Genomic DNA, 21498 nt, shown 5'->3' with positions numbered 1-21498 from the left:
TTGACATTCTAAAAGTCACAGTATGATCTGTTTTATCTATTAAAAAATGTATTAATTGAAAAGTCAGGGAGACAAAAAAGGCAAAATACAGACTCCAGATGCACAGACTTCCAGGGCAGGGAACACTGTGAGCATTTAATCCTAGCCCAGGCAGTAGGTAGGCTCTCTGAATGAAATGCAGTCCGAGAATTAAAAAAAAGAAAAAGCATTTCAGGTCTAATGGTTTGTTAAATACCAATGGACGGGGGTCCTTTCTAACTTGGGAATAGTTCGCCCAGGAAATGTGTTTGCCTGTCTGAAATCAGTTTGGTCTTCCATCCACTTTTTTTTTTTTTTTTTCTGGGGCATATACTTAGCATAAGTTTGATGTTCCCTACCATCTGAAGTCAGGAGATTTTGATCTGGGGTAGAGGGTTCTGGGAACTTGTGTACTCCAGTTCAGCTCTGGAGAATCACCTTCCTTATCTGTCTGTGTGTGTGTGTGTGTGTGTGTGTGTGTGACTGTATACTCTGACATCCTCTCCCCATGTGGGCATCTTGCCCCTCCTCCCAGAATCCAATGAAAGGGTCTTGCCAGACAATGCTGCCCAATTGTCTAGCATAGAATGGAAACAAGTCAAATGCTGACTAAGCACAAAGACAAAAATCTATAGAAATTGGGGGTTGAGGGAGGCACCACACCATCTCTATTAAAACAAAAACAAAAACAGAAACACCTAACCCTTAGGAGAAAGTATGTAGCACTTTGGTAGTGGGGAGAAGAGGAAGAAAGAAAAAGAAAAAAAAAAGCAAAACACCATCACCTCCTGCCTATAGCATTAAAACCAGGTTCTTCAACTGTCAAAAGCAGTTAACTAGTTTAGGACAGACACCTGCCTGTTGAAATAGGGCTCCAGAGGGCCACTAATCCTTCCTTTCACTCAGTTAACTGCTGGATCCCCCAAATTGATTCAACAGGTATGCAGTAGTAAATTCAGCCCATACTGGAGCCAAAGGGAAAATCAGCAAGGGGCGGGCAGCTCTTCTCTGAAAACACCCGAGGAACCAGCCAGAAAAGCTTTTATGGCCCCGACAAGTTTTCTGCTGAATACTGAGCACCTAAATTACCCTTCCCTAATGGAAGTTACATTTTCATGCTCAGTCAAAAAGCCAACAAAATACACAATTTATACAAAATAGCACTAGCCTCTCAGGTAGTCTTTTCTAGCACTTTTATCCCAATTCACAGCATATATCTTGCTATAAAATAAATTTCTTATAACCAACTTGCATGTGGTTGTTCATTTCACCACATTAGAACTTTCCATGGGCAATATTAGAAACATTCTTATACCCAACCATATCTACTTAGTGTGACAAAGGAAAATCATGAGTTTTATCAGAAGATAAAAGTATACAAGGAAGAGAAATATCGTAATAATTCTTATGGTTTTTCCAGGCAGGCAAACAGGTTACCTTTTGAAATAAATACATGCATAATTATATAGACAATTATGAAATGGTTGACTTCAATTACAGTTCTATAACCTAATACTGAGTCATTGAAATATAATCCTAAAGTTCAAATGAAATGTAAATGATTAAACTTTTTAGAGTGGCCATATTTTTCCTTCGTAATACCAACATCTATTAAAATTTGAGAAACTAAAAAAAAACTTTTCACTTTTTCATTAACACATGACATTGTTTTCTTACAAACTCTCAAAGAGCCAGGGCTAGAGATATTTCTAAGAAAGGATCCCATAAAGGAACATTTGATAGGAGGGTCTCTAAGGTTTTAGTCACAGATGACTAATGTATTCATCTCTTAATCTCTTTTGGTAGGTATAGCTCAATTCTGACACACTGTTCGCAGATGATTTTCTAAAAAATACATTACTAGTTTACTTTTAAAAATTCAATTTCTCCCAGAGAAAATAAGCACTAGATTTCTATAACCACAACACACAAATGCAAATTGAATTCTTGCCAATTCATGTATTTTCATGAGAGGAAAAAAAGGAAATATTCTCATGGTCCTGCTGTTCTATATTTAAAAATGAAAAAAGAGAAAAGAATAGATCATCTTAGGTGCTACTACAGGGATGGGCTTTCTTTGTTTGATAGATTTAGTTGCAGGTTTTACAGAAGAAATCTTTTTTTTTTCTTTACTGTATTTTCATCAGTATAAATGGAACTACTTATATTGCCTTTTAAAACACTCTAAATTCTAATTTTTAAACAAGAAAATATGAAGCCAGTGTGCAACCTATACAGTCGCCAAAGGAGAGCTGCCACTAGCTGAACTACTCAGCTAAATGGCTGGTTTGCATTGCCCTGGTCTTTATCTAGCACTGAGAATAGACTGCTGTTTTATCCAAAGAGGAATAAATTGCTGTTATTGTGATGTTAGCCCATCACTTGGCATTGCAATTCAAGTTTTTGTGAGAAAGAAATGTATGATCTAACTGCGACTTGACCTATGCCTTCAGAGCTCCATCTAGGTACTCTAATGGAGCAGAAAAAGTGGTGAGTACAAGGACATGCAAACTGATGGCGAAAAATTTGTTTGATGATAAAAGTGAGCAGAGAAGACATTTGAGGCTTGCTATTTTTATGACAGCTAAGTTTGTTTAACATGCAAAATGATGTAACCCCCAACCCCCAGGATCCCCACCTATTGCTTTAATTGCACCACACTGAATGCATGTTTGGCCTCTGTTAAAGATATGAGGATATATAGCTAACTTACCTAATGACATTGCTACTAAAGTGGGCACAGATGATTCCTCACAGATAAATAACTGAATTTCCACAAAGGCATTACAGCATTTCATGGACACAGTAAACAGGACCAACTTGGGTTCCTTGTAGAAAAATCCTTCTTTCTAATCCTAGGTAGCACCCATTAAATCACCCTACACTGGAACCACAACACCTACCAATACATACTTATTTTACATAAGTTAAGTGTGTGATGGAGCTTGTTCTTTTCTTTTAACACCCCCTGGTTGCAATCTAGTTTATCAACCATTTATTCAAAATTTCTCTGGAAAAAAAATAAACAATCCTATTTTGAAAGAGGTCTGGAAAACAACAGCAGTTAGATTTAAGCCTTGATAAAGGCTCACTTTTCATTCATAGTCAGAGCCTAAATGTGCTCTTCTTGTACCTAAACAGATAATAAGCACTCAGCACACTCCCCCTCCTTGACACAGCACACTGAGACTAATCACACATAATTGGAGAGGAGGAGCAGAGGGCTGGCCATGCTATTGTGTCCAGAGGACAAACGGTCAGTTTATGAGGCTTTGGACTGATGTAGTCATTTCTTATACATCTATAGGGAAAAAACATCCTGTTTCAAAGGAAAAAAAAGAGAGAGACAGAGAGACAGACAAAGAGATGACAGATTGACTACAATTAACTAGAGGGCCATCAGAAAGATGTGATTTCTTTTCTTTATTACTTATTATTTAACTGTGTTTGTAGATGAAAAAACAACCATCACCAAAATAGAACAAAGACTCATTTCTTTGAAAAGGTGGTAAGAATCACCAAAAGAAATTCTATTTCAGAGGAAATTATTTTGTCAAATTCAAGTCTCAGACAGGATGCTCACCCATATTTAAAAAAAAAACACAAACAAATGTTTGACACAGGATAGCAAGAAGCAGACTGTGAAAAAGAGAAGGTGAAGATTGCTCAGAAATATTATAGGTGAGGGCAGGTGGGGTCCATAATCCATAAATGGAATGTTAAAAGGGGGTGCCCCAAGTCTTAGGAGCTCAGAGATCTCAGAGAACCAAGATCCTGCTGCATACTATACAAATAATAGATTTCCATTTTTGTGAAAATGTTCCCTGTGCATTTGCTGTTTTCTTCATCTTTTGAGAAGCATAATCTTCTATCCATTTTTGGTTAAAATAAGCAGAAGTGGATAATGAAGGTTTTCTTCATACATGTCTGGGTTTTCCTTTTTCAACTGAAAATAACAACAGAAAAAAAAAAGAAAATAAGGGTTTCAGATTAGGAATTTTTACAGGTAGATATTATGGTTGATTACAATGTGATGACTTTTAGTCTACCTATACAATTCTGAAAAAATTAGCTCTAAGTAGTTATCAGTGACATTGGCATGATAATACTATAGATTAAGATAGGAATCTTTTTTCTTTTCTTTTCTTTTTTTTTTTTTTAGGTGAGAATCGAGTGCTTTTTTTACATAAATACCCAAGCTGCATTTGTGACTGAGGGAAAGCTGGGGATCCTTCACCCTTCCCAGATCAGCCACAGGTTGCAGAGGCTTCTGCTTTCAGTTCTTTTTGACTCCCAATGAGTGCCACAATCTGTAGTAGGTAGGCAGGCGTTTTGATCACTGCTTGGGGACCATGGCAAAACCTGGGCAAGAGACAGTGCTTTGGGTCTGAGATCTTTGAAAGGCACTCCAGGTACTCCTTAGGAGTTTAATAATAATGATGAAGAATTCAAAACTTATTTTCTCCGAAGAGGAGAACATATTCCAACAATTATAGCAGCAACACGTGATACTGTTCAGGTGGAATTCTCAGGACCTTTCTTTGATAAGATTTAAATACCCAACTAGAGTCCTTCAAGAGGCTAGAATAATTTTTATGGTTATATTTAGTTATTCTTCCAAATGGTAATTTCTTCCTTTTAAAAATAGTGTTTTTGAACTTGATGCTATTGAGCCAGTTACTCATTCTTTTTTTTTTTTTTTAACTTCGTCGGATCAGAAATAAACATTTCTGGGCTGGGAATGTGGCTTAGTGGTAGAGTGCCTGCCTAACATGCATGAAGCCCTCCCTGGGGTTTGATTCCTCAGTGCCACATAAACAGAAAAAAAAAAAAAAAAAAAGAAATATTTCTGAGCTGAGAATATACCTTTGTGGTACAGGTCTAGTATGCATGCACCAAGATCTCAGTTTTGACCCCTTATACCACAAGAAAACAAAAACAAACAAAATAAACATATTTATTTTAATTATACATGAAAACCATCCCTTTATTATTTTAACCCAGTCACAATCTCTTAAATCTTTTCAAATATTTCTTCTAGATCACATTCCCTTACAAGAGACATGAGCCCACCTTCTTTTCCTACTGGAGAATGGAAAGCCAATCCCAATCCAGACCACGTTCTAATCCAGTTTGGTGGTGGAAATGACTTCCTTCTGCTTTCTCAGATGTTTGTTTACAGATCATTAGTTGTCTATTTAGAAAGCTCCTTGTGGAATTTGTTGCCACTGAAATAATGACAGTGTTGACCTTAGACACAGGTCCCCTCACTGTCACACTATAGTAATAGCGATTAAATAATAGTAACAGTGATTAAAAATGCAGAGGAAGGGGACTTCACAAACTTCCCAGACCATATCCCCTCAGTGGGATCTACTATAAATACCTTTTAAAGCTAGTTGCTCTAGATATAAAGGGAGCTCACTGAAATATTTTACAGAGTGAAATGGGGGGGCAGTGCTTAGAGGGGACAAGCTAGTTAAGTCTTTCCTCAGGGATTGGGGATAAGGGAAAGTTGATTACTCAGTGTGAGTCAGTTGACCTACTCACTCACAATGCACTAATATACAGAGACTCAAATGAGCTCTTTATAATGTCCCTGAGGTAACATGTGGATAAATAATTCTTCTGTAAATATGGGTTAGAAATCACTTTTAACTTGAATTCTATGCTGACCTCTGGAGGCCAAAGCAGAGGCTTGGTTGCTGAAGGGGGCCAGGGGCCAGCTCTGTCTTGCCGGTGAGCCTCTGTGCAATGAGAGAGAACCCACCACCCCCAAAGGCATCATTACAACCCCACACCGCACCTTCTCTAAATCAAGCCAGTCTGTTATGGGAGAGTACTTGAGCACACACAAAGCTCTTAGGAAATACTCACTTTGATGGGGGAATGTTATGGGGTTTAAGAATAATTTCATGTACCCAGACTGTACTCCTTTGCCTAATTAATAATAGTAGTAATTTTAAGAAATAAAAAAGCACCTTGGGGGAAAAAACGAACAAAAAGCAAATTGTGAGTAAAACGATTTTTCAATTTCATAGGTTAAAACAGGGTCTTTGAGGACTGAACTAAATTATATAGCTGCTATTAGTAGCATTATGCTTTACTTCATAATTGGATGTAACACGCTCAGCCTTACTACGGTGGAGCAGCAGCAGCAGGAGTGAAGTTCAGACTGTTTACCCTTTACAGTATCCACAATTATCAACAGCACACCACACAGATTACAAGCACCAGCCACTTGTAATGTGGCATTTTGAATAGATAAGCAGAAGTGCAATATGGCCGTGCTTTATACACAATGCACCGACTTCACAGTCAAGCTCAAGCCTATTTTCGTGACTTAGTACGAAAATATAGAAAAGAAACAGTCTTGTGGCTTTGCAAAAGTTTTCTTTTTTTAACTAAAAACCCACAGCTTGTAAAATTCTGTTTGGAAAGAATATTTGCATGAATGAGGATATTTTTATCAACGCATTTCGAGCCAGCTGTAATCTCTAAATCGTGTCACTCTACTTGGGTAAACCATTTGCTATCTGAACATCTCCTATGGGTTTTGAACGTCACCATAGGGCAGTACAGTGTGATTCCTAGCCTGGAGGTGAACAAGAGGCTTGGGGAGGAGAGGGAAGTTATTTTATTTCCCTTTCTTCCTATTCCCTGACCGAAGAGAAAGGCAATATTTAAAAAAACCTACTACACCTTGGGCTGCCTTGGTCCCTTAGCCTGCCGGCTGCTTGGTGTAGGCACAGTTTAACAAAAGCTCTGGCAGAAAAGTGCAGAATGGTACCGTTTTGATTACAGGCTTGCTTTTGAACGGAAATAAAATTTCACAGTTAACAATGAGAGGTGAAAAGTTTAAGAGGCAAAGCTGTTTCTCCTGATCACTGACTGTTAATCAGCTTCATGGGTGGTTGCCTAAATCTGTAGATTTTTTTTTTTACCTTGCACTACTGCCAAGATTGTAACTAATTTTTCCCCCTCCCCTGTTGTAAGAGGAGGGGTGAAAAACTCGGCATAGAAGGCAGCTGTGTATGAGTGACGCGAGGCACTAATGCAGAGGGCAAAATTAAAATTCATGAATCTCTTCACAACCATTTGTGTAACAAGATTAAGACAGGACAGCGGAAAAGAGCGGCATTATCAGGCGTCTTACAGTCCTCCAGCTGGTTACGCTCTATTCCAACACAGTAGGGCTAAGAGGATAACGCAGCCTGAAGGAAAACGCAGCTCCTCCATTGGGGAGCAGGCGCGTCGCAGGGCCGATGGGTGGGAGCTCTGGCCAGAGATGGAGAAGGAAGAAAGCTGATTGCCGCTCAAGATGGAAAACTTCTAAGCCCTGCCTATTAGCACGCGGCCAACAAAAGCCACCGGGGAGGAGATTCCCGGCAGTGGCGCCTGCCCCCTCCACGTCCTGGAGTCTAAGAGGAGACAGGGTGCTGCCCTCAGTAGTCCCTGACCATCGCGCCCTGCCCAAGGACACTTGGGTTTGGAGAGGAGCGGGGGACTCCTGACTCCCTCCAGCGTGTACCCCACCCAGGCTCTGGGCCAGACCTTGTCCTTACACAGGACGGCTAGAGAGAGATGGAGCTGGGTACCTGCAGCTACAGTCAGGATGTCAAACCAGCTGAAAGAGCTCTCATCGTTAATAATAAGAGCAGCAATAACAACGAAGATCTTCTCTATACATCATAGGTGCGGACTTCTATCTTTTACCAAGGGCATTCTAATTCTGCAGAGTATTTCCTAGGTTCTACTTCCTGCAAAACAAACAAGTTTTACTCCCTGTGTCAGGAAGGAAGAGAGCTATTTCTTAGGCCATTATCAGCAAGGTGTGGAATTTGACTTGTAAGCAATTATCAAGAGGAAAATGAAGGCCACTGGTTATTTATGGAAATTAGTTGATTATTTTTTTTGTGGGACCAATCAGGCAGTGATGATTTATGGAGTACTAACAGGCATGGTGTAGAAGAGGTGTGTTTGCATTTGAGGGTTGTGTAGTACTGAGCAAAGTACTAGTCTTACAGCACTGGAAATAAAAAGAGGAGGCTGCTATCCACTAGGGAGTTATACTCAAGTACTACACAAAAGAGAGTTGGCACCAAGGACTTCAAGGCTTTATGTGACCTAACACACTTGAGATGTTTTAGGGAGGAGGAGACAAAGGGTCTCTGGGGCAAAGCTGAACACCCCCACTGCTGGAAAGACTCTCACCTTTGCTCTCCTAAGCTGTCAATGGGAAACTGAAAGTGCTTGTTGTTCTAGGGTGCAAGTGAATGCAATGACACTGAAGCTGCCATCATCTGATCTTTGTAGATCCTTTTGGGTGGAGGAGCCCAGGGGGTCAGGAGAGACCCTTTCTCCACCAGGTAAAGTCCTCAGAGGTACTGTTTTGTTGTCCCCTCCCCCACCTGGAGAGGGATGGAAAGGGGAAAACCTCTCTCTGGAGGAGCAGGTAAGATCTGAATAACATGCCCTTGTGTTCTCATTTTCTGATTGTGAGTCATGTGCTTCATTCTACCAGTGAGAGGCTATGATTTAACTCTTTCAGTATGCAAAGCTTTTCCCCTACCTTTCCCCTGCTCTGGGCTAAGCAGAGCCAGCCCTAAAGAACCAAAGCAGTGAATCCATTTCTAGAACAGGAGACTTCTGTTTTGCTTTGGAGATCAGATGAATTTTATATATACATTTTCAAAAACCCACTTCTACATTAGAGTATAGTCGTGAATAATAATTAACAATTCTCATTGTCCCAGGAGAAGATTAAGGTCAAGCTTTAAGTCAGTTTATGCAGTCACAGTTTATGAAAGCACAACTAGTCCAAGTCTCTTGCCAAGGTCAAAGCAGCTCAGCAAAGGGACATTTCTGTAAGGCACAAAATTGCACAAGAAAATTTGGTAAACCAGTCACTGTGACACGTTACTAGAAAACATGAGGATCTTAAAAAGTTTTCAGTGGAATACTTGCCTCTCAGTGTCCTATATTGCCCTATACCCATAAATAATAAAAAGGCTGATAACATTGCTTTATGTAAGCAGGCTTAGAAATCACTCTCTGATAAGTGCTTTTGACCTAAATCTTGTAGCGCCTCGATCTGACATATAACCCCACAACTGTGAAATTGAACAGTCTCAAACTGCCCACTGACCCAGCCATAAAGCAAGCAGAGATAAAGATTTTCAGTCCAACATGATACAATTAGACACTCACCTTCTATTTATTTCAGTGCAGCTAAGCATTTAACCTACTTAAAAGCCGAAGGTTTTTCATTAAAATACAAATGCATGTTTATCATTCATTCTATGTCACCTCCTTTTGCATTTTACAAATTAGTCTATTATGAATGAAAAGATTAGTTTGTTTCAGAGAAAGAGGTAAACAGGAATGGTTTCTGTAAAATCCTTCTAGACACACAAAGATAAAAGATGGCTTTACCACACAAAATAATCAGATACAAATAGCTATTCAGAAGCAACATACCTAAGGAACACTTTAATCAAATATTTAAGTTACCTGCCAAAAAGACCATGATCTCTTAAAAATGCAATGCGGATTAAAGTGTTATCTAACACATGCAGAAAACTAACCTTGGAGTGGAAGTTTGAAATGTGTTCATCATAATTTTCATGTCTTTGGATAGAGAAACCAGCTTTTTCAGCTAGATTGCAAAACTGGTTTAAAGTATTCCCTCGGCGTGGAGCAAATACCATTGCTTTCCCCTAGAACGTTAAAAGAGAAATTCACACATTTTAAAACTGGAAGGCAATCAAACATAGCAGACATTGGTCAAAGCATTTAATGTATGGCTTTGGGATAGAAAAACTCGATTGTTTTGGAGACATCTATGCAGGATGCACATTCACAGTGAGACTAATTTCCAAGATAGATATACATCAAATAAGGAAATATACATGTGTGTGTGTGTGTGTGTGTGTTTTAAGATCATCCTAGTTTGATCTGGAATTCTCTATGGCAATGCAGGCTGTCCTTGAACTGAGGACCCATTCCGGGCTTTATCCTAGTTTCTTATGAAATGTGGTACTCCATTCACACCTACCATCCATTTATTGAGCATCTTGGATGTATCAGACAGGAGGCTAGACGTCCATGTATACATCATCTCCTTCCGTCTCCAACCTGCCCCATGTTGCAGGTATTAGGTCTATTTTACAGGATGCTCAGAAAGGCTGCATAATTTGGCAAAGGTGATCAGAAACTCATTCACTTGACCATGTGATGCTCCTTCTCTCCACTCCATTGTCTCCTTATTGGTAGCAGTGATGACAATGATAACGGCAGCTACCATTGTGCTAGGCCCTTCGCAAACCCTCTCTCAAATCCCTTCCACAATCTTCTCTAAAATCTCATACAGTAGACATTGCATTTTTCCAGATGATTAAACAAGCAGAGAAGGGTTTGGAGAACGTAAGGAGGAAATGTGGAACAAAGAGGATACTGAACTTTTAAAGAGAATGTTCACCGTTACACAGCTGGATCACCTCATGACAATCAGAAAGCAAATCACCAAACTGCTGAGCTAGAGGGACTTCGGCAATGATGCAGTCCAACCTCCACATTTTGAATGGAGGAACCCTAAGTCCTCAGAGCTGACCAGCTGAGTCTTCTCATCCATCCAACGGGAAGAACAAAGCCTAACTGGTCTTTTTCCCTCCAGCAAATTGTAAGGATCAAATGAGCTGGTGAATGTGAAAAATAATTTGAAAAGAAAGCTATCCTCATGTAAGATTAGAAAAATCTATATCACCCAACTGTGCTACCTCTTCCTCCCTTGTTTACCTGCAAGAAAATAGGCTTATACACTGTGAAGGACAGCAATGTCATGCTATGTTTACATGGACAGGTAAACACTCAGGCACATAATTGTAGCAGTATTAATCATGCCACTATACTTAAGGTTCTGTCTGTTTTTCCAGTATTAATTGGTATTTTCTGGCAGTTTTCTAACTTAGTGGCAAAAATTCATTTCTATGTGAAATTAGATAAAATACATGGTCTCCTCCATTTCTTTCTTTCCCTCCTTCTCTCCCTCTCTCCGTGTGTGTGTGTGTGTGTGTGTGTGTGTGTGTGTGTGTGTGTCTGTCTGTCTCTCTCAGAAGGAATGATCAGTAGGTCATTTTTAAAAAATCAATTCTAAGAATTGCCATTCTGGATTTCTGAATAATGAAGTTATTTCATTTTAAAGTCACCTACAAATATTGTCTTACAATTTCAAATGAAGCGTTCCCTGACACTTGAACTTAAGTGCCTGGGCATTGTCCCTGAGCTTTTGTGCTCAAAGCTAGTGCTCTACCACTTGAGCCAGGGCTCCTTTTCTGGCTTTATGGTAGTTAACTGGAGATAGGTCTCATGGACTTTCTTGCCCATGCTGGTTTCAAACTGCGATCCTCAGATCTCAGCCTCCAGAGTTGCTAGGATTATGGGTATAAGACACCAGTACCCAGTAAGGAGTTAATTTTTTTTGGAGGGGGGGGCGGTCTGGGCCTGGGCACTGTCCTTCAGCTCTTCAGCTCAAGGCTAGCCACTCTACCACTTGAACGACAGCGCCACTTCTGGCTTTTTTCTGCTTATGTGGTGCTGAGGAATCGAACAAGCATTCTACCACTGAGCCACCTTCCCAGCCCGAGAGTTAATTTTTTACTAGCTATTATCTGAGCTATAAAGCATACTGTTAGAGGATCACAGATTGCTTTCATCTGATGTTTCACAAAGCTGATGCTCCTCACATCCAACCTACGTGAGGGCTGGGGGTGAGCAGTAAGGCGTAAGCTTATGTGTTCTACCCAAATGTTTCCTACATTAGAGCTCAGTTCATATGTCCTTCCTTAACCAATATATCTAGAACAGAAGCTTCCTTCTTCCAAAACTCTCTGCTTCCTTGAACACTGAAGCTTTATTTTTGTTCTTAGCACTTGTCACCTCAGACATATATCATATCCTTATTTGTTATTGACTGTCTCCTCTGGCTGGAATTCACGCTCCATGCAAGTTGGATCTAATGATGCTTTATTTAGTGCATTTGCTCAGCACTTCGTATAAAGTAGGCACTCAGTCAATATTTGCTGAGAAAAATCTAAACTAAATCCAGATGGTGAATAAGCTGAAAAATGCATGGGAACTTGGGAACTCAAAGGCCACATTCTTTTGAAAAGATTTTTCTCCAAGAAGTTGTTAGTCCGTGCTATGGTGGGTATCAGAGGGCAGTAGTCTATGCCAGTCCTGTACCCATGATAAAGAAGGGAGAGCAGTTATTTTCATCTCCAATTACTCAGTTATGAATTTTAAATTGTTTCCTTTTATATTTAGGCGAATACAGACATTTTGGAGATGTGGAATAATATTTAGAAGGGAAAATAATACATGTTCATTCCATAAACATTTGCTGAGTCCTGCTGAGTGCCAGCCTCTGTCCTACCCTGCAGTGAAGGGGTTTAGAACCCCTTCTCTCTCCAGTATTCTGGGGAAGCAGGGTACTTCATCTGGGGAGCAGTACAACTAGAGGAATATGCCTTATGATTCAGGCTGCAAACAAGAAAGACAATATAGATTTCAAATTAGCCCATCACTTGAGAAAAGTTATTTTCAATTTACCATAGCACAATTTTCTAAGCACTCAGTCACATAATCACGTTAAAAGTCAGGATGAATACTCAATTGAATGTAAGATTTTGACGGATGTGCAGAAATTTGAGGGAATTCATTTATCCCTGGGGAAAAGATAAAGAAGTTCCACTAAATAACAATAGACTTGTTTATATTGTGAGCGCCGTCGTTGTTATTTTGCTAGACTACCCTATATTCATATATTAAAGGCTGTGTACTTCTGGGAAAAAATAAGTATACTTCAGATTTATTTTAAAAGGAATGTGCTATGTCAATGAAATGCTTTTATTTCTTTTTCATCTCCAGGCAACTGATTATTAAGCACTGATTACACGGTTAAGCTTAGGCTTATTTTCTGTTTCTCTACCTGGTTTCTGAGATGCTGCCTTCCTCTGCTGCCTCTCCTCTTTTTCTCTCATTTTTCTCCGTCTACTTTCCTGGCTTTTTTCATTCATTTACTTCTCAATTGCCAGTGGCTCTGCTTAATTTTTCTTTATGTTGTACATAATGTTAAGCTATTGTACTGAGCCCATGGTTTCAACTATCACTTATATATTAGTGCCTCTCAAGTATTTAATTATAGCATTCACTATTGCCAAGGGCTCACACCCTTATTTCCATGTGTCATTTTTTTTTTTTTTTTGGCCGGTCTTGAGTCTTGAACTCAGGGCCTAGATGCTGTCCCTGAGCCTCTTTGTGCTTAAGCCTACTACTCTACCACTTGAGCCAGAGCACCACTTCTGGCTTTTTCTGAGGATTTTATTGAAGATAGGAGTCTCATGGTTTTTCCTGCCCAGGCTGACTTTGAACTGCGATACTCAGATATCAGTCTCCTGAGCAGCTAGGATTATAGGTGTAAGCCATTGGCACTGGGCTTCCATGTACCTTTTTATCTCTGCATGTGGATATTCTGATTAACTCATTCAATCTAAAATGGAGCTCATTATCTTTGACCCCGAACCTTGCCATTCTCAGAGAACTACCCGTCAAACCAAACCTCACAGCCACACTGAGCTGAGTATCTGCTAGATACTAAGTACTTCCACATTCATTACCCTTAAGTGAATCTGGATCCCTGGGAATCATGCTATTGTCTCCCCAGACTTCAGTGCCGCATCTTATCACCTGCATTGATTTTAGATGCCTCAGATAGTTCTCCAGGTGTATTCCGCATTGGTTCAAGGGTGACCTAGAGCGTGCACGAGACCTATTTAAAACTCCTCCTTTTCCTAGGAATTCAATCAAGGGCCTTGTGAATGGTTAAGTGTGCACTCTACTACAGAACTACATCTCTACTTTTATCTCCTTAATTGAGGTGCTAGCTAAACATTTTGTAACCAAAGGGTTTCTGCCACAAGGCTTAGAAACCATGTTGACGGGGCTGACCTCCTTGGGGATGGCAAGCAAGCCCCAGATGACCTGAGCCATGTCTACAGCAACATCTCCATGTCCTGCTGCTTTCCATTCTCACTGTAGGATCTAGTCCCAATGGAATCATTGCAGTCCTCCTGTATCTCCTGTATCTCTCTCTCTTTCTATGTGTTTCTCACCTGACCCACAATGCCTTTCCTACCTCTAATTCTTTGCCTGGTGAACTCTTTCTCATTCCTCAGCAACCAGCTAGAAAACCTCTGACCTCCCGATGCCTCTGCTGGTCTCCTTCTCCAGATGAGTCACATCCACTCCCTGCGGCATGCATTGCACCTCTGCTCTGCCCTTCACTGGTGGCAAACTGCTCACTTCACTCACAGTGTCTCTCACTGGAGGGTGAGCTCCCTCAGGGCAGGATTATGTTGATTGTATTCTATCCTTAGGTCCTCCCCGTGTCTAGCATCTGAGAGGCATTCAACACACACTTGTTCAATGAATCTCTCAGTGACTAGCTATTCTTCATCTTGTTTATTAACTATGAAATGGATAGTTCCAGGTAGACCTTGGTCCATACTGAACCCCGGAGGAGACTTGCTACTTTCATGTTCTCACTTACTCCAATGTAGCATCTTTTCTGTGACTAGAGTGACCTTTCTAGAACACTGGAGCACACCATTGGTCATAAACTTTCAATGGCTTCCACACAACAAAGTCCAGTTTCTTCACCATAATTTTCTTAGCTTTTCATAACATGGTAAATATCCTCAAACCAGATCTTTCCCTTTATCTCCTGACCCTTCTTTTTTTGGTATATATTTTTTATTGTAAGAATTCTGTACAGAGAGGTTACAGTTCCATGAGTAAGGTAATGAGTCCATTTCCTATCAAGCATCGTTGCCTCCTCCTTTGTTTTTTTCTCTACCATCCTTTTGCTCGCCTTCCCAATTCCTCCCTCCCCTCCTGACCCTTCTTAACCCTAAGCCCCATACTAGATGGACAGGGCAAACTTCCTGTGGCCCCAAATACATTATGTTTTTCATATTCCATGTGGGAGCATGACTGTTCCCTCCACCAGGAATGCTACTGTTTGTCCCCTTCCTCTGAGACTTAAAATGCCCTTCTGACAACCCAAGGCTAAGTGGACACAATTACCTTTTAGCAAATATTCTGGGGGTACTTACTCACTCTCTGGGCTTTCTCTTGGCCAACTACCACCAGGTTGCATTGTAAAGCCTGGTAGCTCCTGTATTAACTGTTCTGCTATACTGTGAGTCTCATGGTACTCACCATTCACATTCACATCCCTTCCACAGCTCCTCAGCACAATGCTAGGCAGGCAGAGGGGCTTCATAAATACGTGGTGAACCAAAATTGAGTCGAAATCCTTGAACGTCTCTTATTCTATCAAAGGTATAAATTCGAAAGACTCATAAAACAAGTACCAACAGCTTCGGGCTGTATTTTGTGCCATCCCCTGTGTTTCCACCTGTGGGTATGGTATGTCTCCACAACCACATTAGCAGTTCCTGTGGGCAGAAGCTACCTCAGGTCTATGTCCTCTGTAGGGAAGACAGCTTATGTATGCAGATTCTGCACTTGGCAAGGGCCTTAGGCAAAGACTTCTTAGTTGTAGGCTCTTGTTCTGGAGGTCTTAAAACCATCTAGGGGTTGTAACAATAGAACCTATTGCTATAATCGATGTTTCCAGTGCACTACTCCTACAGGCTGGTGAGCCAGGGGTGGCTGAAGACAGCATTTTTTTTTTCAAGAGCAGATGAGGACTTGCAGGTACCCAAGTATCTTTTTTTTTTTTTTATTTTATACTGACATCAAATATAGTGAGAGCAGGGGTTATACTGTGGGGGAGGGACATACAAAGCAACAAAGAGATAATCTTATAAATGCGTTAGAAACACATGCATGAAAGAACAAAGATCTTTTCCCACTATTTCAGACAATCAAATTAAGCCCACCTACACAAGGCAGTTTCCCTGAGATAAGAACAGCAGAGGTTTGTACAGATGTGGGCAGAGAGGGTTAAAACTACCATTGTTTTTGCCAGTGCAGTCATCTCCCTCTCTTACTGCTCAGTCCATAATGAAAGTGTCCTCTTTATCTAGGTAGGCAGTCCTAAGGACAATAGAGAGCTGCCCAGGTATTCAGGACATGTTTGGGGGTGGGGTGGGGGGTGGTGTTGGAGACACAGCAGGCCTGGGTATGTGTAGAAATCCCCAAAGTCCAGGTCAAGAAAATAGCATCCTTCCTGCCTGCCATTATTTCTCCAAGGAGAACACTTGGAGAGAAGTTTCCATATCCTGTGTTTACCATGGTCAGGAGTCTTTGCAGTTTTTCTGTAAGGTAACAAGTACAAATCTTGGACAGATATTCATAGCCAGTCATGGACACTACAGTGATGGGCTTGTTCACTTGCTATTTACAAGTGAGAAACTGAGGCTTTCAGAGCATGAGTGCAGTGAAAGGCAGAGGCCAAGTCACAGCCCAAGAAACCTCTCTGCAATAGGACGTAAGATCTCAGAATTTGTAGAGCCTTGTTAGAGCTAAGATGGACTCCCTCCTCACTTTCTCTTTCTTGAAGAAAACAGGGGCAAAATGAGAGGTGCTAGGGTCTATTTGTACTAAACTAGCCCTGCAATTCAACTTCCTATCAGGCAGACTAGCACCCCTTAGGACAAGTGTCTCATTTCTGAACTTTACAAGTTGGTATATCAATAGGAAAGCACTCATCAATAGATGAGCATCTCCTGTGTACCTCACACTGCCAGAAGTTTACATATATAAATATTTTCCAGTAGCCCACAGGCAGTAGTCCTGGTCGTTTTTGTTTGTTTTTTGTTTTTGTTTTCCCTCCTTAAGTAGCTCAGGCTCATCTCAAACTCATGATTTCACGCTTCAGCCCTGAAGTACTGTGATATATAGCACCATACCTGCTTAGTCCTACCTTTTTACAGGTAAAGACACTCAGGGTCCAGGTTGTTAGTAAGTGTAGACTTGGGTTTTGTATGCAGACAGTAGTCTTTCTAGCCATCACACTTTACCTCCTAGAGCATAAATGAGTCCAGTCAATGGCAGAGGGCAGATTAGAGCCTAAGTTCTCTGCCATTAGAGTCCAAATCACAATGGGGTCATTCTGTGAACATGAAGCATTTGGCTACAGTATGGTTCTTGCTCAGGATCTGGAGAACCTGTAGTATCCTGCAATCACCTAGCATTCAGGATCTACCACTCATGTTGTCTGGTGAGCCACTGTGGTACCTTCAGTTTTTGGCCATAAAACCATCAGCTCAAGAGATACATATAAAGAACATTAAAACCAGCTCTAATTATAATGTAGTAAAACCTTGACTATGATCTTGGTCTTGAACTGTGATTGCCACAACTTGTCTACTTACTGGAGGAAGTCCTTTGAACATAGACTTGTGAACCCTGAGCACTTAAGAGGAGAGTCCAGTTCTGTGGGAACCCTTATGGCCCACCGTGCAAGATATAGGACTTTTAGACTGTGTATGGCAAAGTCTATGTGACCCTACTATGGTGGAACTGGGTGGAGGTCCAGGGGCACAAGCTCTCTACCTCCCCAGACTTCCTACAAGGATGAAATTCCAGGTGGTATTTTCAGTAAGCCCATGTGCTTTCCACAACTCAGATCCCCCCTCTAATGGTGGCTCTCTTGCACTTCTAGGGCAGATACTTGGGCATGGATCATCCCATGAAGGGCCCAAGGAGGCCTCCTGCTGCTCCCATTGCTGGGGGAGGGGGTGGTAGCTCTACTTCACTCCCCCAGTTCCTCATAGAGAAGGAGGATCACCTGCTGCAGGGCCCTGCCTTCAGGGTTCAGGGTGCGTACTGGCTGTCAGTGTGATGGCTGCTCTCCTAGCTCAGAGACGGCTACTGTGTGGAGCCACACTTGAGACAGGGAGAACATGGTTCAGGGTTTAAGAGAGGGCATGGAAGAGCTGTTAGAGATTCCAGTCCAATCTGCATTTAGTTCTATTCATAGCTTGGGCAGTTTTCTATTGTAAATCATGTGAATGATTCACAATAGATCCTAAGTAAATCATGCAAATCTGCTGCAAAATGGAGTATTTGCTACAAATAGGTTTTGAAGGGGTGTTGGTGATGAGTGAAGTACTGTTTGTGTAGCGTGAGATCTGGGAGTCCTTGAAAGCATTGTATTTATAGATAAGACATTTTCATAGAGGCCTTTGCATCCAACAATCTCCATGTACACCGTGAGACTCTTGGTCTTGCAAATGCTTGCAAGAATCACCCAAGGATAATGAGGGAGATGAAGAGGCCCAGAAGAGGCTCTACCTACTCTGACCCTTACCTTGGGCAGCCTCCTCGACTGTGGCAGCAGCTGATGGTAGCCTGGCACATGCTCCTCCCTTGCCTTGAGACCTACTACCCATGTCTCAGGGAGAACTAAGGTGGACAGTTTAATTGCACTGATTGCCACTGCGAAGCTGGGGTTATTCCTCTGAAAGGCCTATTTAAAGTTCCTAAGCTATATAGAGATAACAAAATAAAAAGCAATAGTGTAAGGCACAGGATGATTATCAAATTGCTCTGGGACCCTTCAATGTGAAATAGATATAAAGGAAACATTGAAAGGCATTAGTGTATAAGTCTACTGAAGTCAGAAGCCTAGAGTCTTTTACAAAAATATTTTTAGAAACAAAACTTTAGAAACAAAACACACTCACAATCTCTCTCTCACACACATACACATATATACACACATGCACACTGCAGTCATCTCAGATAAATGTAGAGTTACTATCTTAGATTACATTAATATTGTTAACCTATTTTAGATTCCTGTGGCACAGCAAGAGTCTTATATACTTATAAGATTTTTTTAAATGCATGAGCTTTAAACTCATTTCCTTACTTTAAATAGATGTATATTAACTCTCCGTTTAGGCTGCAGGACCTCCTAGCTTAGTATAACAGCCCAACAAAATAAGAGTGGATACAAACTCTGTAATTTACTCACAGGCATAAATGGATATATAAATGTAAAAATGTGCACAATATTTTATGCCATGCTTGGTTTCATTGTGACCTAATGTTTATAATATGTAAATAATGGCTTCCTTTTAAAGCAAAGAACTTTTAATATACAGATTCATCTGAAAGTCCTTTTTCTTTACCATGAACAGAAATAAAAAGAAGAAAGTATTCTTTTGCAGTAAATAAATACCCAATGACAAAGGTTACCATTGAAGGGATTAAAAATGACAGAAGTCAACAGAAAACTTTCAATATCATACTTCCACTTTAATATGAAGATATTGTTATCAAAGGAAAAGACTCAAGAAATTCTTTGATAAAAATAATCTCACACTATCTTTGAAGCAGTTTCATTTATTTTACTACCCACTGTGTTTCTTATCAGAAGGCCAAGGGTAAGAAGTTTCCTAGTTATGATTATGAAAGAATCTGATAGATCAGAAGACCCAATTGAAGTTGGACATAATAAGTATTAAAGTATTACATGACATTAATCCTGCCATTCCATTACTCTCTCCATCTTTGTGCACAGACTAATTATTCTGTAGCCAGTATTCAGGAGAAAATAGAGACATACTTACTGTGGAATGGAGTAATCTCTTTACTGCATCAACAAGACTGGCTCTGTACTGGTCCAGAAAGAGGCTGACATTGAGAAGAGAGAAGAATCCAGATTAAACTGGGTCTACAAGTTTAATGACACTAATAGTACTACATACAAAGCTAATTACACATGTTTACTCAACACTAAAAAAAGCGATTGTTTCCCTCCACTGGAGTGTTCTCACTGGTGAAAGATGATTAATAAAGATGATACATGTCAGTGTTATCCAGCTAAGTCTAAGCCCTCAACATGCTATAACCAGAATTCACACATGACTAGATAATAGGTTCATATTTACAAATTTCTAAGCTGCTCTTTGGTGGACATGGAACACTCTATTGCCTTCATTAGAGCCCAGTCTTCCCTAGAGTTACCCACCTGGGGTGCTGTTGAGGCTGCCTTCTAAAAAGAAAGCACCAACCCACCTAGAAAGGTGTCAGCCAATAATGTATGCCTCCCCGCTCCCCCAGTCACTAGTAAAAGCACTGAGGTAAGACTCAACCAGTGACCAAGGAGTGAACAGCTCCTGAACTATGGCATAGGTTTTCTCCTCTGACCTTCATATTGATTCTTTTTCACTCACTTTGACTTTTCTTTATTCTCTAGTCTCTCCAGCATTTCTGTTGCTCTGTTGTCCCTGCGGTTGGCTCAGTATACTTGTCTTCACCAGGCCTTGTGTTGGAAGTTTAGAACACAAGTTTCTTCACCTGGTCTTCCAGGTTCACTGACTCAAGGTCAGGTTACTTGGCAGGTGATGACAAGTTAGTTAACTTAGCCATATCCAGTGTTATGGTTTTCACATCTCTCTCCAAATTCACATGATGGAAACTCAATTCATCATGCAATAGTGTTGGGAAGGCAGGAGTTTGACCCTGTTTTGCCCTCTGGTCTTCTCTCGTGTGAGGCATAGGGATCCTTCGACCTTCAAGGGACTATCTTGGAGGAAAAGCCCAGGCTCTTGCCAGACACCACATGTGCCGGCATCTTAATTCTGTTGTTTATAAATTATCCAGTTTCTACATTCTGTTATAATGGCACAAAATGGACTAAGACACTAGAGACGTTTACGGGGAATTTCCAGGGGATGCAGTTGAGCAGGGAGGGGTGAAAGTACCCAATACTGAAGGCACACAGTAAAAAGCTGGCTTCCAACATGTGATTCTTACAGCATCTGGAGAATGGTACAGCACAGCTAGCAAGAGAAGATGAAGCTGCCAGGATGTCAACAATATCCACTGGTGAGGACCATATTTTTCTTTTCTTTGCTGGTCCTGGGGCTTGAACCCTGGGCCTGGGAGCGGTCCCTGAGCTCCAGACTAGTGTGCTACAAGTTGAGCCACAGCACCACTTCTGGCTTTTTCTGAATAGTTTATTGGAGATAAGAGTCTCATGGACTTTCCTGCCTGGGCAGGCTTCAAACCATGATCCTCAGATCTCAGCCTCTTGAGTAGCTCAGATTACAGGTGTAAGCCACTGGCATCTGGCGGGATCACTATTTTCTGAACCCCAAACTGGGATCCATGGCCTGACAAACTCTAGCGTAGTCTTTGAAAATCCTGGAATGTCCAGGATGTTTGCTGCCAGCATCATGGATTTCCCACTGTATGTACAGCATTGAAAATCAGTAAAGAGTTAGGCAAGAAAGAGGCTCTAGTCTGTCCTTATGGGAGTTACACTCTCCCAGGGAAATGAGTCAGACATAAGAACATATCAACTAAATACAAATGCCAGAGGCACACACATCTTTTTTTTTTTTCAAAAAAAATTTTTTTTTTTGGGTCCGGTCGTGGGGCCTGAACTCTGGGCCTGGGCGCTGCCCCTCAGCTCTTCAGCTCAAGGCTAGCGCTCTA

General features: G+C 40.9%; 1 protein-coding gene across 1 annotated transcript in view; it reads right to left on the bottom strand.

Moving 5' to 3' along the window:
• Positions 1-3465: 3465 nt before the first annotated feature.
• Positions 3466-21498, bottom strand: part of Camkmt (calmodulin-lysine N-methyltransferase) — a 350451-nt gene continuing 332418 nt past the window's right edge. The window contains exons 9-11 of the mRNA XM_013017890.1: positions 19626-19689; positions 9606-9737; positions 3466-3964 (exon numbers count right to left, since the gene is read on the bottom strand). Coding sequence (XP_012873344.1) covers positions 3887-3964; positions 9606-9737; positions 19626-19689 — 274 coding nt within the window. The 3' untranslated portion in view covers positions 3466-3886. The remainder of the gene's footprint in view (positions 3965-9605; positions 9738-19625; positions 19690-21498) is intronic.

The sequence above is a fragment of the Dipodomys ordii genome, unplaced genomic scaffold (assembly GCF_000151885.1).
Source record: "Dipodomys ordii isolate 6190 unplaced genomic scaffold, Dord_2.0 Scaffold37, whole genome shotgun sequence".
In the NCBI taxonomy this organism is placed as follows: domain Eukaryota; kingdom Metazoa; phylum Chordata; class Mammalia; order Rodentia; family Heteromyidae; genus Dipodomys; species Dipodomys ordii.
The sequence above is the reverse complement of the archived record's forward strand: the minus strand, read 5'-3'. Positions and strand labels throughout refer to the sequence as shown.